General features: G+C 36.1%; 1 protein-coding gene across 14 annotated transcripts in view; it reads right to left on the minus strand.

The window, feature by feature from the left end:
- Nucleotides 1-18,519, minus strand: part of EPB41 (erythrocyte membrane protein band 4.1) — a 106,396-nt gene that overhangs the window by 28,948 nt on the left and 58,929 nt on the right. For 3 of the 14 annotated variants that reach the window (XM_049617648.1, XM_049617652.1, XM_049617658.1), the window contains exons 11-14: nt 15,759-15,815; nt 15,550-15,591; nt 14,515-14,577; nt 9,947-10,123 (exon numbers count right to left, since the gene is read on the minus strand). The exons of 1 other annotated variant lie outside the window; for it this stretch is intronic. In XM_049617648.1, the coding sequence (XP_049473605.1) occupies nt 9,947-10,123; nt 14,515-14,577; nt 15,550-15,591; nt 15,759-15,815 (339 nt within the window). Of the gene's footprint in view, nt 1-5,477; nt 6,807-7,621; nt 7,766-8,146; nt 8,198-9,946; nt 10,124-14,514; nt 14,578-15,549; nt 15,592-15,758; nt 15,816-18,519 lie in introns of those variants that run through there. 10 more of the 14 variants (XM_049617649.1, XM_049617655.1, XM_049617650.1 and 7 more) reach the window with 8 other exon arrangements.

Here is an 18,519-nt window from a genome sequence, read left to right on the forward strand (position 1 = left end):
AATGGCTTGGAAAACATAGAATGATACTTAGTGACACATAAAAATCGTATGAAATTCAAATTTCAGTGTCCATACGTAAAGTCTGATTGGAACACATCTATGTTCATTTGTTTATTGTTTATGCTGCTTTCACTGTACAATGGCAAAGGTGAGTAGTTATGACAGTGACGATATGGCCTACAAAGCCTAAAATATTTATTATCTGACCTTTATAGAAAAAGTTTGTCAACTCCTGGTCTACCTGATATAAAAAACCCTTGAGATCACAAGAGTTTGATACATTCGGTGTTTTTATACCATGGAAAACACAAGAAAAATGTGTCAAATTGTTCTCTGCAAGACATTTTAGATAAACACAAATTGTCAACAGGTTCCCTTTATGGTATCACACTCCAAGATGAATTTATACATACAAACAAGCACCCAGTCTCAATGATACCTTCTATAGGGAAAATTTATTACCTTTGGTAAATGGATAAGAGCTTTTAATTGAACCAAGTTACAAGACATTAACAAGAGAGACTGATATCTACGATAGAGGTAAATGTAGATTCTTTGCACAAACCACAGACCACACTATAGGATTAATAAGAGAGATAGTGGATTTTGGACCAAATATGGTTTTTGGGGGGGCTACCTGCATATACTAATTAGGAATACGGTGATTAATTTGGCACAAATTTGTGTCCCAATATAAGAAATTCTAAACGAAAAGTTAAAGCTTATCCATTACCATTTGTGACTAATCATTTAATTCGATTTAATAAATTTTAATTATTTGCTATGTATCTTGAGATACAAAGGTGGTAGATTGGCAAGCAAAGATGAATAAAACAAGGCCTCTCACCTTTGAGAATCTCACAGTTTTAAGGGGACAGGGACAAGCTAAAAGAGATGGATTAACAAAATTTCAAATTTTTATACCACTTTTTCTGGTGGGGATCTAAGCCATGATCAGAATGCTAAACAGAAAGTAAGTTTCCATAAGTTTATTATGTCACACTGGTATAAATCAAAACACATGGGGGTGCTGAAGTATGTAAAGATTAGTCAGGCTGTCAGAGAAGGCAAACAAACTTACGATGTAGGCGGTATGCTTCTTCGAAACAGAATAGTGATTCTGTCTTGTCAGTAGAGACTGGGCTACAAGACGTTTCCAAAGCTACAAAACTATCATACCCTCACTCTTGTATCTAAAAAAATTTTTTTAAATCCCACGTGCCTGTATCATCTGTGAAGCTGGGATTTCTAGGAAATTTCAAAATGTTCTTTTTAAGAGAGATGGCAAGTCAACGGGTAAGAACCTAAGATGAATAAACCACAGGGGAGTAACCTATGGGCAACGGACCAGAAAGCAAAAAGAGCTGATAAAACAAGGGCAGCTAGAACAAGAAAGGATAAAGGAGGATAAGTGTTAGGAGGGATATTGGGGCAGATCTGGATATCAGATGGTAAGTTATCTGAGGGCAAGAACTATGATTAATCTCCTACATGAGAGTCTTAACTATGTGAAGAGCTTATAATGTGGAAGATGGAAAATTCTTCAGGATGCCTCCATTCAGGGCCAAGAAATGAAAGCTATAGGGAAATGGATTTTGAGTTAATATGACTTATATGCAAAAATCAGATTAGGTCCAAAGATGTAGTATGCTATGTCTTAGGAGACACTGAATGACAGGCTAGTGACCACTTGGCCTATAAATCCCTAAGTGATATTGTACAGATATTGTAAAGACCCCCTAAGGGTCTTTAAATCCCTAAGTGATATTGTACAGAAGAGTCAAGCATTGGGGTGGAGAGGAGTTGCATTAGGGGCTTATCCAACCCCAAAATTCTGATAACTCTGCCTCTTTGCATCTGTGCCATACATTGTCCTAGTGTGCAAGGAATAAATGAATAGCAGTAACCATGTTTTCCCCTTAATGCTTATTCTCTGTGTTTTACTGAGATAGGATCCTGTACATATGGAGACTCTTCTTTAAGAGACAGTAGAGGAGAAAATGAGAGACTCAACTGCACCCTTTAATAACTTGTGTGTGTGTGTGGGGGGGGGACCTGAGAGATGGTTGGGACTCATGCTTTTCTCCTGCCCTTTAATCTTTGGCATGTTAGATTTATTCTAATTACTGCAAATAGGATTCTGACTATGATAAAGGGGAAGGCTATGCTCTAGGATATCAATCACAAAAGATTAGAAAAGCGTTCCTAAAGCATACACTTCCTCAACGATCTGTCACCCATACATTTAGTTAGGCTATGTTTAAAGTTATTTAGCTTTTAGCTTGTATTTCTGATCTGTGGGAGTAATAAATGACTTTCTCTTCTTTTTGTCTTTCAAGTTCTAGTATGATAAGAATTTCATTTATGAAGTGAAATCCTCCATGAATTTGTAATTGTTGATCACAGCCACCCCTGCTCCCCTTTTGGACTAACCTTACGTGGCTTCCTTGCTCTAACAGCCATACCTTCTTAACCGTTTCCAGTGCCCCATCCCAGGTCCACACCAATGTTTGTTTGTATCATGCTCTGCTGCAGTAAAGAAGGATATCCTAAGGCATGAGGGGTAACAGAAACAAGAAACGAGAGCAGACTCACTGATCCACTATCCACTACAATGTACAGGAGGCAGATACGGTTATCCCATGTGCCATGCATAATAGAGAATAAGAACTCGTTTCCATTTCTAGTACCAAAGTTACAAACAACAAGGTTAGTTTGAGTGCAATGAAAACAAGCAAGATTTCTTCCTCAGTGTGGTAGAGAATGCTGTAAAGAAGTTTGGATTTTATAATTTCTATGAAGAATACAGGGAAACTGTAGAGAAGTTCTACGTATCTTTTTTCAAAAAAAGTTTTTAATGTTTATTCATTTTTGAGAGACAGAGACAGAGCACAAGCAGGGGTGGGGCAGAGAAAGGGAGACACAGAATCCAAAGCAGGCTCCAGGCTCTGAGCTGTCAGCACAGAGCCCGACGCGGGGCTCGAACTCACGAACTGTGAGATCATGACCTGAGCTGAAGTCAGACGCTTAACTGACTGAGCCACCCAGGCGCCCCTCTATATATCTTTACAATACTCAATACTCTTGGCCAAAAAACAAAACAAAAACACAGCAACAATGAGAAAGTGTCTAATTATTTTTGAATTTTCTGTCTTCCTTTTGTAAATACGTGACCACTAGGTAAAGCCCACATATAAATTTTGCTCGGTAATGCCATCTAAAAAATAACCAGACCTCAAACACCTAAAAAGAAATATACTAGGATCTAGGATGACAAATGGAAATCTAATCCACAGAAGATCCCTAGTCTAATATTAGCCAACAGAGTCAATATCTTCTCCCTTCAAAACTTTTACCAAAGATGTAAACATGCTGTAAAATTGACCCATGCAAACTGAATCTCCTTTGTATTCTAAGTGTTAGCACAAGAAAATGGCTAAAAGATAGGTCCAAAAGATTGATGCAGGGTTTATTTTCCAGTTTGGTCCACTGTAAGAATACCATAAGATGAATTGCTTAAGAGTATGATGAATTTGAAAAGACATTTTTACCCTTAATAGTTTTAATGCTTGGTCAAATATCAGTAGAAAGTAGATGGAAATCAACACAGCTATTTAGCTGCTTGCTTTCATATGAAAAATTCCAAAAAGTTAATGTCTGTTTGTTTTTAAGTTTCTATCTTGCCAATCCACAAAAGATCAAGAAATGAACAATAACCAGAGCTTTTGGTTCCTGGAACATATTACAGATTCATTCTCATGAGGTAGGTTTGTCTCTATGTTACAAGGTGGAAATCTGGGCACCAAGTAGTTAAGTGAACTTCTCAGAGTCACCCGAGAAATGATTAAAAGCAAAACCAAGGCAAAAAACAAAAACAAAAACAACAAAACAAAAAACAAAAAACAATGAAGATTTTTTTACTGGTCTGCATTGATGCCTTTAGTCCAAATTGTTTGTTGGTTTTTTTTTTTTTTAAGTTTATTTATTTATTTTTGAGAAAGAAAGAGAGCATGCATGAGTGAGCAGGGAAGGGGCAGAGAGAGAGGGAGAGAGAATCTCAAGCAGACTCCGCACTGTCAGTGCAGAGCCCGACACAGGGCTTGATCTCACGAACTGTGAGATTATGACCTGAGCCGAAATCAAGAGTTGGAGGCTTAACTGACTCAGCCACCCAGGCGTCCCCCCGGCCCCCAGAATTGTTTTTCATTTATCAACCAGCCATTAAGAAGCTGACCCAGAATAAAACCAATACACAGTTATTTGTATCTGTCTCTGGTATTGAGAATGGAATGAGATGTGAGAAGGAAAGAAAGACTAGTCTTACACAGCTTTGTTACAAATTTCAACAGTATTAATGTTAGTTAACACAAAGCTGTAATGTCTACTATTTTTCCTTTGATAACTGTGATCGATACATCTTTTGAACCTGCACTGACCAGCTTAATCTAATACAAAGGCTTGGCCCTTCTCCTCCCAACCATTCTTATCCTATTAATAAAAGAAAGGGCCTCTCTTTTATCTATCAGTAAGAATCTCTGAGGATTCCCGCTGCACTTCAGAAAACTGAAAAATACTATTGGCTTACACTAGACTTTGAATGGATTTGGAACAGCTCTAAAACAAAGGGAAAGAAAATCCAAGGTGAAGTTTACAATAATAATTAATAAAAAACTGTGTACCAGGATGAAAACTGGAAATATAATCTTAAACAGTTATAAAAGTATCAATAAAATCCTGATTATTTCCTTTTCAGTTCCTCGAAAAAATTTTAAAAGACTCTACCCAATGTTATAGTTTTGTTATTTCATTAGGAAAGCTCTTATATTTCTATTTCACAGATAAAGGGGAGTACTTATGATTATCACTTTCTGTGTTCGAGGATAGTTGTGCAATGTGTCAGGCTGATTTGAAGTCTCTCTTTTCTTATAAGTGAATCAAGAAATATGCTTAGTTCCAAAATATTTGTTATAAACAGATATAGCCTGTGACATGAAAGATACACACCCATAACACATTTTAAAATTTAACCTGCTCCTTACTTCTTTTCCCATTTTTGGGGGAAAGCCTGTAATGATAGAGTGGCAGTTTTTAGGAAAATACCAGAGAATTATTTCTACATGTCTCCAGAGAAAATAGAATAGTGGTGGGTGTTGAAGGACAAAAGATTCTTGGCATTAGTGTTCTCTCTTTTTTTGCTTTAAGAAGCCATCATCTTAAAAACAGAAAGTCTTGTTTAGAAGTTTCATCAATTAAAAAGTGTTGAGAAGTATAAACAAAGTGCAAAAATCTCAGTTTGATAACCTCATGAACTCAGATTTCAAAACAAAGATTTGTGACAACATGAATCAAATTATCCATATTGGTACATTCAAGTGCCATAAAAAGTAAGCTACATGCAAGAAGATATCATTAATACGGAGGCAAAAAATAACAGGTTAGGTATTCGAGCTATGTTGTGAAGACAGAGCACACTCATATTTACTTCAGGGAAGCCTTGAAGATCAACATGCAAACAGAGGACACATACTTGTCACGATAGAATTTTAGCTCACAAGGCCATCAATTAAAAACAGTTGATTTCAACACAAATGTAGGAATAAACAGGTCTGAGGTCTATCAGGAAAACGGAATATATCAATATATATTTTAAACTTATTATAATGGCTAAGTATTGCTTCTAGCAATATAATTACTTAAGTTGTAAAGAAGTCACACAACATTTTAATTCAGAGAAAGGTATATTTATGTACAGATCTTGAATAAATCTGTATCCCAGGACTTTTAAAGATGGGTAGAGTGGTCTGGAAATTCAGCCCTGGCTGGAGGCTAAGGGGCACCAGCACCATTTTCCTTAAACCATCAACATTCTACTTGTGAAAAGCTGGCGTTTAACCTTTGCAGATACCTTCTATACACCAGGCAGGATAGAGTTGTTTTTCTCTGTACATCTCAGAAATACACATAAGAAGGCCACAGAAGTCAAAAGCCCTTTTCCAAAAAGGGCCTTTGTATATACTGGTTTGATATCTCAAGAAAAGGAGTGGTTATGGATTCATAGGTTAAAATGTATCATTTTAAGGCTTTTGAAAAATTAGCAAGTTGAATTTTTTCCTTAAACTACAGAGGCCATGCCACATAAATGACTATAGAAGATTAGGAAATAGTCCATCCAATGTTTCTACAGAGTATCCTGCTTTGCGTGAAACACTGAAGAGGAGGACAGCAACAGTAAACAATAAGAACATGCAGGATAAGAGTTAAAGCTTTGGGGGAAAGTACCAACTGTCATATGCTTAAATCTGATTTGTCTAAACTTGTTAAATATCAGTGAGGAAAGCTGGCTTGGGCAATCCATTGCTACTCCTTTGTGCCCCACAATACATATTCTACAAAGAGTAACATTTTATTGACAGAAAAATGATCACAAAGAGCTCCCCTAGGACAGTGAACTATCAAGATCAGAGGGCATGATACAGGAGACAACACAGTAGAAGCAAACAACAAAAGTTCAATGGTTTTAGTCTTGACATTTCAGATGAGCACCTGTCTTCCGATCACAGAAAGACCAACCACCAAACAGCCAACGCAAGAATCACGAGAAAAGACATCATGAAAGGAATACGAGGTGATGGGAAAGCACTAGAGTAGAGGCGGCACTTTTTGAGAGGCTTGTGATCCTCAGGGATTGGAATAGAAACCTTGGGAAGAATTTCTTCATTTTCTTGCTGGGGCAAGGCTCTCTCAGTAGATCTCTCTTGCCTTTTAATTTTCTCTTCATCCTGCACTAACAGAGCACGTTCCTGTGTCTGCTTTCACGGTAGAAGATCAAGAAAGACAGAGAAAGATGAACAAAATGACAGATGGAAAAATGCTCAAAAATGATACTTGGGGATGTGCAAAGGATTTGGGAAAATCTTATGGACACTCTTTATTTCACTTTACTTGGGCAATTTATCCCAGCAAAGTTTCCATAACACAGGAGAGTACTCCATAGATAATTTTTTGAATGAATGCACATTAGAAGTCCTGAAAATTCAAGGAATTACTTGACTTATTTAGTTATAGTATTTGTTCCTTGAGGCTTCAAGGATACTCATAGGAATTTTGGGTCATTTTGCATTGTTTTAGTGCTGCCAGTTTTTCTTAGATCAATTGGGCAAAGCCAATAATGAAGCATTCTTTTCGCCATCAGAAAAGTTACTTTTATTACAAATAGAATGGCAGAATATAAAAAGTTATCCTCATACCTCTTCACACAGACTTAAAAAGCTCTAACAGTTCATTCAGCATGGCGATTAGCTTTTGCTCAAAGCAATAAAAATCTTAATCCCATACATTTTAAAGATTGCAAAAGAAAAACAAAAGTATAAAAGTTTATATGTGCCTCCAAGGTCTACCAAAAACAAATACCACCCCCCCCAAATCTCAACAACTGTAAACTCCCTCCCCCTCTTGCAGAATCATGATTAAAAATAACAGTGATTACAATCATCGTGAAGGTTTATACATCACATTAAGCAAGTACTTTTGACACTTTTAAGGTAAGTTGTCTTTTCCAACTGTCCAATTAAGAAGTTTTCTCCCCCCCACCCCCCACAATTTCTGTGCTCTGCCATCTACTCAAGACAGATATTATCTATGAAAGAAAAAACTTGGCTCTAAGCTCTCTCAGTTGGGCCAGCCTTCTCTGGTCAGTTTGGAATTTTGACACAGGTTCTTTGCACACCCCTAAGTGATATGTATCAGGGAGAAAGTAGCTGGGGGACTGGTCAGCAAAAAAGAAAAAAGGAAAAGAAAGGATGCAAAATTATAATGATTTTCCAAAGAAAATAAAGAGGGAGAAGAAAGACAACATAAAAAGAATAGGGTACAATTAAATTCATTTTCTCTCCGAATACATATTTACATCTTCATGCAGCTTTTCAACCAGCCATGCGCTGAAATAAGCAAATTGAAAGCTGCAAAAGCTGCAGCCGTGGAAATGTTATGTGTTAGGTCAAACGGCAGTGGGGGTGTGAATTTACTAGTAGAGCCAAAAGAAAAAAAATTACTCAGCAACTGCTGTTCAGTTCTGGGGATTATCTGCTTAGTGCCATGACAAGAGCAAATTCGGATTAAGAAGCACAAGTCATAACAGCAGCTTTACCTCTGGCCCACCAACCTTTCTTTCCGAGGGAAGGACAGAGATTTTCTTCACCTGGTCATACACAAATTACATAAAATTCAGTAGCCTTGCAATGCAACAACAATGCTGCCAAAGACGGAAGAGGTATCCCCAGAGAACAGAAATATCGCCCTAATTGTTAAAGAAAAAGTAAGATATGCCAGAAAGTGGAGTTATCCTATATAAAAGGTTATCATAGTACAGTTCTTATTTATTCTGTTATTCATTTAGAGGAGTAATATACATAAGAGCTAAAGTGGCTCAAATACTCCCCACTAATCTAACTTATAAAAAGTCCTTTCTTTAAATCCACAGAATGACATACCCATTTCCAACCAGCCCTGAGGTGATTTCTGGAGGGTTTTATTAAGATATAAGATGTTTTCTGGAAATGGAGACTGATTCAAATTTACCAAACTTAATCCAAGAGAGTATTAAGTTACTTTTTTGAAGTAATTGAGCATCTTTTATTATTTCCACAGAGTCAAAAAGAAAACTTCTAGAAAATATGCAGTTATGGTTTACAGAGAGGGTTAACCAGGCATGATAGCAACAAGACATTTCTCCTGGTGTCTAGGTTTGTAGAAAGCAGAGTCATTGTCTTAGTTCAGGGTACATTATCTAGATTTAGGATACAAAACGGATGTCCATTTATATCAGGGAATGGAGGCAGAGAGGACAATGAATAAGGACAACGGCATCTTGTCACCCCCAGTAACCAGCTACCATCTTCTGGAATTCTCCAGTCTTGGTGAATTGTTAGCCAATTCCAATCGCATTTTGAAAAACATAAAAAGTACCCTTCGTGAGACAATTTTTATCATCTTCTCCAGTTCCAGAAACTAGACAAACGTGGATAGTTTACCATGAATTCTAAATATAAAAACAAGGTGTTTTTTTTTTAAAGGTATTAAGACATCACTACCTTTAACTAGAATTGCTACTGCTTTTGGCAAAAAGCAAGCATATAATTTTAAAAATCATCATAACCACTCATTAAGTCATTGTGACTATTTATATAAATATTAACCTGAATAGGCTAAAGATTAAGTAGAGAATTTTTAACTACATGCTTAAGGTAACTTTTAAGATTTTCCATTTCACAGATTTATTTAGTCAAGTGTAGGATTTCTAAGACAGGTAATGACAACAATAACACAAAAAGAACAGCTTCCCAAAGGTGTCTCTGACTTCTTCTACTTGTGATTATCTTATAAAACAATGTGTTAAAAGTTTGATGTGACTCATAAAGATAAAATAAATCGTCAACGGTTTTTCCAAAATTGAAATACAATCACTAATATGTGGTATTCTGCATTCTCTGGCTTAGGGGCCTCCTTGGTTTATTATATAATTGTGGTCAACCATTCCAGACATTTTTAAGTTGTGCAAATGTTCAAATAAAGTTTTAAAAAAATGTTTATCCTGTTCCAATTTTGACCTTACTAAATTTAGTAAACTCTCTGGTCCTTGGAGGCACAGTTTGAACATAAAGTTCCACTGGCTTATGGTCAATTTGTAAACACACACTAGCCAGAAGGAGGGAGTTCTCAAGAGTCTGATCATCTAATGGTAGTTCTAATGGCTCCTATAATTCCACTGGGTAGCCCACAGGACTTAAAAAACAAGTGTTTGATTATGCATGCCTTAAAGCTGCAATGAACTGGTGAAGAATCAAAACCAAATTTCGGCTCTAAACTTACTTTCAGATACAGAACATTAATACACAAAAACATTTATTTCATTCATTCTCACAAATGGTCACATGGACAAAGTACTCACTCCTTCTCCTGTGGGAAGCTGCCCATTGATGTTAAGTGTTCGGAATGGGGAGTGAGTGGATAAGCGTTTATCCCATTCACTAGGCCGTGGTTCTGGTACAGATTCCATAAAGTTCTTTTTCAGCTCACTGATGCTGGCATGATGTTTTTTTATCTCTTCTTGACTTTTGTCTAAATCCTATAGTTGAAAGGACAAAGATGCAAAACAATAAATACTCAAGAGAAAAAGAACACATCAAAGGAAGCCCATCAGACTGCGGGCACTGGTAGAAAACACACCACATCCAGGGCAGATGTTATGAATCCATAAATTGCATTCAAATTTTAAATATGCAACATGGTATATTGGCTTGCCTTTTTTTTTTTTTTTTTTTTTTTTTAATGAGGTGCTTTTCTTGGAAGCAGTAAAGCATCATAACCCACAGCTTTTAGCAGTTATGTAACCCATGGACCTCACTCCTTAATTTTACAATTTTTCTTCCCATTATGACACAGTGTTTGATCTCCAACTCCTCATCCCAAGAAGGCAATCTCACAGCTCAATTAGTCTCAGCTTGATAGGAACTGATTGAGGCTCAGCTTAGGCAGGATGGAGATGGCAATAAATAAGGAGCAACTAGTTAAACAAAGGACATAATAAAAGACGCAACTGCCACCATTGGCTGCTTTGCTTTGGTGAGTTGCAAACATATAGCATCCCTCTATTTCTACCTGGAGATCGTTTTGCTTCCCTTTTACTAGGTGGCTATTGCTGGTTTTCATAAACAAGAAAAGCCCTTTCTTGTTGTAAGAATTTATTACTCGAATTCCTGGCTCAAGCCTCGAGAGCAAATTGTTACTGCCTCTGAAAAATCACTTGGGTATGTAATATAATGACTTTTTTTCTTTACCAATACTATTCACACAAACTAAAAGTTTTATGCCTTCCAGCTTCTGAGAGCTTTACTTCATCTCTTAGTATAATTCAAAGTAGGGACCTTCTTCCAGTAATTTTCAACAGATTGGAAGTGATTTAACAAGAATTCATCAAATACCTTATATATCTCCTTGACAATTTAGAATATCTCAACTGTTCCAACAGAACTGAATACTGGACAACTAGGTTCAAGCTCTTAAATGGGATATTCCAGAGACAAAAGATCAAAACTAAGGTTAATAAAGCTAGAAATAATATTCAGGTTTATGTAACAGGAGGCATATAAAATTTCCAAAAGGTAGACTTGGCAAGAAAAAAAAAAAATGAGAAATACTACTTGGAAGACAAAAACTCAAATGTTTTTTGTCCAACATACTTCTCCAAAAAAAGTCAGGAGATCTATGCTTGAGATCAAAATATGTGGGAGCCTGTCACTTGATGACTGCTAAAAATTCTGTGTTTATTATATATCACAGCAGCTCTGTATCCAAGAAAACCATAATATTAAATATATCTTTTAATATGCTCTGTGAATCTGGGGACTAGTTGTTCCTTTTTTGGGAAAAAAAACCTGGAACTCATTTAAATAAAAATTTGTTTGAATAATTTTTCTGGAGCAATGTATGTTTCACCTAAATAAAATTTTTTCAAAGGCAACGTCCAAGGGAAAATAGCATAGGAGAAAGAACTGGCGAGGCACATGACATAATTTTGATTCTGGAGATATATATTCAGAAAATTCCTTTAAGTCTATACTTTTAATTTTTGCAACACTAAACCATCTATATTTGCTTTGAGATCAAAGAGAAAACTAACCCAAAAAGGGCAATCCTGTAGCTTCCCCATAAAAGTACCTCTTGCTTGTTGGGATGAAATGAGAGTATAGCCCACAAATATGGGCTTTACCATGGGGAAACAACAGTGTGCACTTTTATTCTAGCTGAAAGCAAGAAAAGCATGTTTACTAGCTAAAGAAAAGCATGAACAAGCTTGGTCAAAGACTCAGTAATAGGCTGAGCAACTGAGACCCACAAGGCATGTAAGGCCCTGTGACCCAGCTCCTAACTGGAAATTACATCTGCTTGGTTGAAGAACAATTGAACACATCTGGGAGAGTTACAAGTATGAATGGAGGAAAACAAAAATGAGTGAGAGATGCTATGGTAAAACTGTAACTCTCGAGGCTAGCCTCTTAATATGAGAGTGGGGATTTGTTGTTCTTCTTGCCTAGCTTTGGATTGGCTTGGAACCTGAGAAAATAAATGTTGCAATAAAATCAGCAGCTTCTGAAGGAGCTTTCTCCATCCTTCTTAGCTGGCTCTGTTAGAAACCTGTGGGGGCACAGAGTAAAATTAAGATCTCAAAGGGACCTGTTCCAAATAGAATTTGTCATAGACACTTGCTACAGGTTCTCTCTGGGAGATGGAGGAGGAGGCGGTAGATCTAAAAATGAACTCGACCTTATTTGGCCAGAACAAAGCATTAGTGGGGGTGGAGGAGGAGTAGGGGGAAGAGAGATGCTTTAGGAAAAAAAAAAAAACAAAACCCTGCTAGAGTGACAGATAACTTGGGAGAACCTCCTTGGCGGGGTGGGGGAGACGAAAAAACTTTTTACCATAACTAGAGAATAATGGTTAGCCAAATTACTTGGGCTGTTTTTAGGCTAGACACTTTTTGATGCTTATCATCTTATAATTTTAGCAGCAGCCAAACCAAACCATTAAATATAAAATGTTCTCAAAAAGTAGTTAGTAGTTTTAATTTTCAAACACACACTTATTTAGAAATCCCCTCTTGTGGCTGTCAGTGAAATGCTGGGGGAAAAAACACACCACACACAGGGATTCTGTGAGTCTCAGAAGCCATAACACACCTCATTGAACAAATGACAAATATATGATTGGTACTGCAGGTTCCAGTCAAGAGGAAGCACTAAAGATGGACCCGTGAAGGAAAAGGCATGTTTGAGATTGGGAGAGGTTACCTTGCCAAGAACAAGGTCATCAACTGACATATGTCATTCTTCCTAATCTCAGAAGCAGAACCGTTTAGGTCTAGTTTCAGTGATGGGCTAAAGCAAAGAGATCTAGTTGCCAAATATCCATGAGATTTAAAAATCTCATGTTACGTGAGGTAAATGTATGTAAAACACTTGGTATTGTGCCCATCACGCGGTACGTGATTACTGAAGGCTGGCCATAATTTTTATTATTTATATTAAAGTACCTTATACATACATAGCTAGCACTCAAAAATACATGTTTTGACAAAAAATAAGACAAGGTTAAGTAACTATTAGAAGCCATTAAACCAGAGATCTATCTAAAAAAACTTCTCCAAATTTCCAGTTTAATAATATTTACCACATTTCATATATTTCATCTTTCAGGTCTCAGCTAATATGTTTTCTTTTCAGAGAGAACCTCCCCATCTATCTTATCCAGAGTAGATCTCCTTTCTTAGCACAGCATACAATTTATTTTCTTCACAGCTTCTGTAACAACTTGAAGTCATTTTATCTCTATTTGTTTACTTGTGTATTGTTTCTCTCCTCCCTACTTCCACACATTGTTAAGCTTCTCGAAGGCAGGGACCAACTTCCTTTATCATCTTCCAATATATTTATATTTCCTTCAAATTGAGGTTAAATCCCCAACGTCAGAGTTATGCTCATTTCTTTTGGCTCTGTCTTGAGCAAAATTGTAAGATAATCTGGTCAACTATAAGAGTCTTTGTGATATGTAAACTAATGTAACCTCAGTTTTTTCTACACATTATCCATGTTCCTCAGAGTTCCTGTGATCTTCTAATTAGTTTTATATTTCCCTATCTAATGTGGAGGCCCAAACTAGGTAAGTTTACTAACATAAGTCTGGTAAAAATCTCATCACTGTTGAATGTAATGAGAAAATGACCTTACAATTCCTATAGTACACAGCATGTTCCTATCTCTATATGGAAAAAGTATAGTTTAATAGAAATAGATAGACCCTTAACTCAAATCCTAGCTTTACCAATTTATTAGCTTTGTGACCACAGGGAAATTAATTTCTCTAAGCCTTAGTTTTCTTATCTTTAAAATAATAATCTTATGCCCACAGACCTGTTTTTGTAATTAAACTACCATATATCATACTAACTACTTATTAAATACCAGGTCCCCTCCTTCCTTCCTATATCTTTTTCTTTTCCCTGACTTTCCTGTCATTTTCTGGTATCCCCAATATTTTAAGTCCATTTTGAATTGTGATCATTTTCCTATTTTTCCACATTCTCTCAGTTCAGAAGATGAAAAAAAAATGTTAAAAATTTGATGCTTGGGACATATGGGAGTTTATACTCTTGGAAAATTCAAGGAACTTCTAACAGTGATGTAGACTTTTCTACAAGTGGGTAAAACAATGGAACCGCAAGAGGCAGAGGTAGTCCCAATCATATATTTTTTAGAGAAGTATGACAGATGGAAACTAAAAAGAGTCAGAAGGAGAGATGGTTGCATATCTTCATGTTTACCAACGTGCAAAAGCATTTAAACCTAAAATTCTTTCATGCAATGGCATGCAAAACCAAACACAGCATAAAGAAAGGAAATCAGCGAAGAATGCAGAAGGCTACAGGCAACCAACTGAAATAAGCTTCAAGTTCATACAAACCTCCAACATTAAATTGCTATGTCTGATATAAATGTTTTCACCATCTAGTCTCTCTCTCTTTTTCTGTGAAAATGAAAGAGGGAAAAACAGAAAAGCATAAAAAATTAAAATGTTGTTCTTGCGGGAAAAAACTGCAAACTGGCAAACCAAAAAAATATTTAAAATTAAATGTCCACAGCGAAGCATATGCCAACGTGAAATGGTCACAAAACTACAAGGACACACACAGAACACATTACCACTAGAAAACGGATGACCCTGTCCATGAATGATGGAAGAATATGATGGTGTTATTTAAATAGACAGTGCTCCTAGCTTCATTGGCTTCATACATAATAAGCTGTTTTATGTTCATTTTTGAAATTGAGCTGTTTGAGGGGTATCTTAAAATACATGACTTTAAGAAGCTTTGAAGTTCCATGGCACAGAGAAATACTTTAAAACATTATTTACCTTTTTTGGACATATTTCATACTTAGTAATACCACAGTATGTATTCCTCTAATACCTCTCATAAGAAATTCTAAGGGCACTTTATACATGATTAGTCAATATTCCATTCCGTACGAACTGATATATCCAACTCTATGGTTGGGAAGAAAAGACACAGAGCAGCAAAACACATAGCTAATAACAATACCAGGAGGTGCTGCTATGATGATTTCCATAGTAAATATGCATCAAATATTGTCAATGATTCTAAGAATATGGTGCCACTGTGAAATACTTCTTATAACGTAAAGGACGGGTTTGGTCTTTAGTAATTGTCTCATTGTGTTTAAAAAGATATTTTCCTACTGGAAAGTTTATTTTAATGAAAAATTTCAACAAATAGTATAGGGTAATAATTTGGTATACATATGTAGGTGAATATATGCAAATACATATACATACACAAATATATATCTACTATTTGTAAGTAACTTCTGATTAAGAGAAATCAATGAAAAGAATGGATCACTGTCTTTTTAATGCACTGTAGAAGTTAGCATGGGTGATGGTAATGCAGTTTTGTGAAAGTGAAAAATGGCTGACCTTCCTCATTCTTATCAGATCTTCCGTTTTTTCTGCAAGCTTCTGTTTTGCCATTATTAAAAAAAAAAAAAGAAAAATGATAAAATATTGGCCCACTGAAGTTTGTTTGAACCTTTATTTCATAGTATTTTTTTTAAGGAAAGGGAGTTGGGGGGAAGAAAAAATTGAGGAGGGAGGAGAAAAGGAACAAGTGGCCTGTTGGCACAAACCTGTGTTTGGTCACCATTTGAGGTAGGTACTGTGACCTCGATGTGGGTTTTTTCCACCTACATTTAAGAAATAAAGTGGTAAAAACATTTTAGGTTAGTAGGTGTCTATGAATCGCATTATTTACAAATAAGCCGCATCTTTAAGCTGGTTGCAAAATAAGCTGATATGTAATCAACATGATGCAGTCTTCTGGGGGTGTTACAGGGAAGGACATTACTCTCAATAGTAGTCTATTAGTTCACCATCATATTTTCAAGGCTGAAAAAGTAATATGGACAGCCAAATGATCATAAAAGAAAATTAAGATAATTATTCTGTTGATGAAGAAAACATTTTTATACTTATTTACAAAAAAGTATTTATACAAAGAATAATTTGTGCTTAAATAAGGCATGTGGCTTTTTTTTTTTTGCTTCTTTTTATGATCTAGAAGTATTTTCACATTTAAAAACAAATTTACAAACGAAGATATCAAGGTCTGACATACATGACAGAAACAAAAAGAAAATCTTTACAGTTAAAGCACACATATAATAAACCACATATGACACAAAGCAGGTAAATACGAAAAAATTTGTTAGTTGATCAATATATTTAAGGAGGCAGTTTCACCCTTGAGTTTATTAGACAACAAAACATCAAAATAAACTCAATCCAAATTGTTACTGATGCATGCAATTACTTCCAAGGCTGATTTATAAATAAGCACACGGAGGGCTCATCTGCAACATTCAGTGCTCTGTAATCTCCTCTCCAGGGAGCCAGAGCCCATGTGTTTGCTGGATGGACAAGATTCATCCTTCGTAATAGGAAGAGAATAAGTCCTCCTGTCTACCTTTGAAATACCTTTAGTAATAGTCATTTTATATACCCCAAATGGAGTAAGTATAAATTTAAAAAACCCAGACTATTAAGAGGAAGTATTTTAGAGTGGGCAATGCCTAAAGCAGTAGATATTTCAAAATTAGAAAACTTTTTATTAAGGGTCAAATCAATCACTTTGTATCATTAACTTCTTTACAGAACCTCACCAATCTGTGGTTTTGACACACGCTTTTTGATCACACTTGGCAGCATTACCTTGGAGTACAATGTCATTGTGATATTTTCCCTAGGACAGAGGGTAGACCAGAGAACACCAACCTTTGTGACACTGTCAAGTCGTAAGCACATCCAGCTACAATACTTCTAACTACCAGGATAACTGACAATTTGGGTCATTTCTACTATGAGTCCCATCATATTTGTTGTGTGGTCATTAGCAAGTTATTAAACCTCTCTGAGTTTGTTTTTTATTGATAAAGTGGAGATAATATCTCCATAGAGTTGTAAATGTTTAGCAAATGATAATTTTAAGTTATTTTGTAAAGCTTAAACTACTTGTTTCAATGAATAATGATTTTTTTGCTTTGGGTCCTTAGCAATCCAACAGCAAGAAACTGAGAACCTCTACTTCAGTCTAAGAGTGGAGGCCAAATAACAAAGGTAGCTATACCCCTTGGGAGAATATTAAATGAGATAAAAGTGTACATAGGGAGAAGTACTATTCCACACCAATAGGTCTTGTCAAATGACTCAAGATGCCAAAAAGCTACTTCCATCTGGCACCAAATTTATGTTAGATAAAGAAATTTATAGAGTCACAAGGTTATTTTATTACTACGATTGCTTTATATAATAACTATGGCTTCAGGTAAATTTCATAATTATTTTCTATTACTATGATAAAATCAACTTAGAGCCACCCTTAATTCTGTCACCACTATTACAGTAATGGAAGTTTATTAGAGATGGTTTTCAGTCTGATCTCTACACAAGTATCTCAAAACATATATGTATACAGAATTAATTGGCAAGAAAATCACCTAGTGGCACTTAAAATGGGAAGCATATACCAGGAAGTGATGTTGCCACTCTGCCAAGGTCCCAAGAGCAAAGGGAACCTATTTTTGAAGATACATGTGTCTAATTTATAGGCTAAAGAACAAGTAAGTTAGCAGAACACCAAAGGAATCTTAACCACTCAAAAGGATTCCTTTGCCAACTCCAGTAATCCAACACTTCCCAGTTGGTATAACAAATGGAGGGATAGTCAAAAGCGCCAGATGAGATATCCTAACAGTAAAAACTGAGGTAGTCTAGGGGTGCCTGGGTGGCTCCATTGGTTAAGCATCCAATTCTTGGTTTCAGCTCAGGTCATGATCTCAGTTTGTGAGTTCAAGCCCCACATGGGGTCCTCTGACAGTGTGGAGCCTGCTTTGGATTCTCTCTCTCCCTCTCTCTCTCTGTTCCTCCCCCTACTTCTGCTCTCTCTCTCTCTCTCAAAATAAATAAATAAACTTAAAAAAAAACCCTGAGGTAGTCTAATGTTAAAATGGCACTGTTGATACTGAACCTGATGGCCAATGTCATGCACATTTGGCTAGGTAAAAAAATGCAAATATCCACCATTCATCCAATTTTTTTCTCTCTCTGGACTCAAGTTAGTCTCAGAGGACAGTAAAAATGGCATGTCATGTTGAACAGTTGTTTTTTTTTTTTTTTAATACAGTCAAAACAGAGCCAGATTGTCCAATGCTCTACAGATAAACTAGATATTGAACTGACTCCAAAAGAACAGGGTTAATCCATCTGCCAAGGTGAGAGCACTTAACTAAGGTAAGTGCTTAAATTTCTTAGTAAATATAAAATGTAATTTTTCTTACAAAAACTGCCTCTCGGAGGGGTTGTGGAAGGGGGGATGGGCAAAATGGGTAAGGA

The sequence above is a fragment of the Panthera uncia genome, assembly GCF_023721935.1.
Source record: "Panthera uncia isolate 11264 chromosome C1 unlocalized genomic scaffold, Puncia_PCG_1.0 HiC_scaffold_4, whole genome shotgun sequence".
Classification (NCBI taxonomy): Eukaryota; Metazoa; Chordata; class Mammalia; order Carnivora; family Felidae; genus Panthera; species Panthera uncia.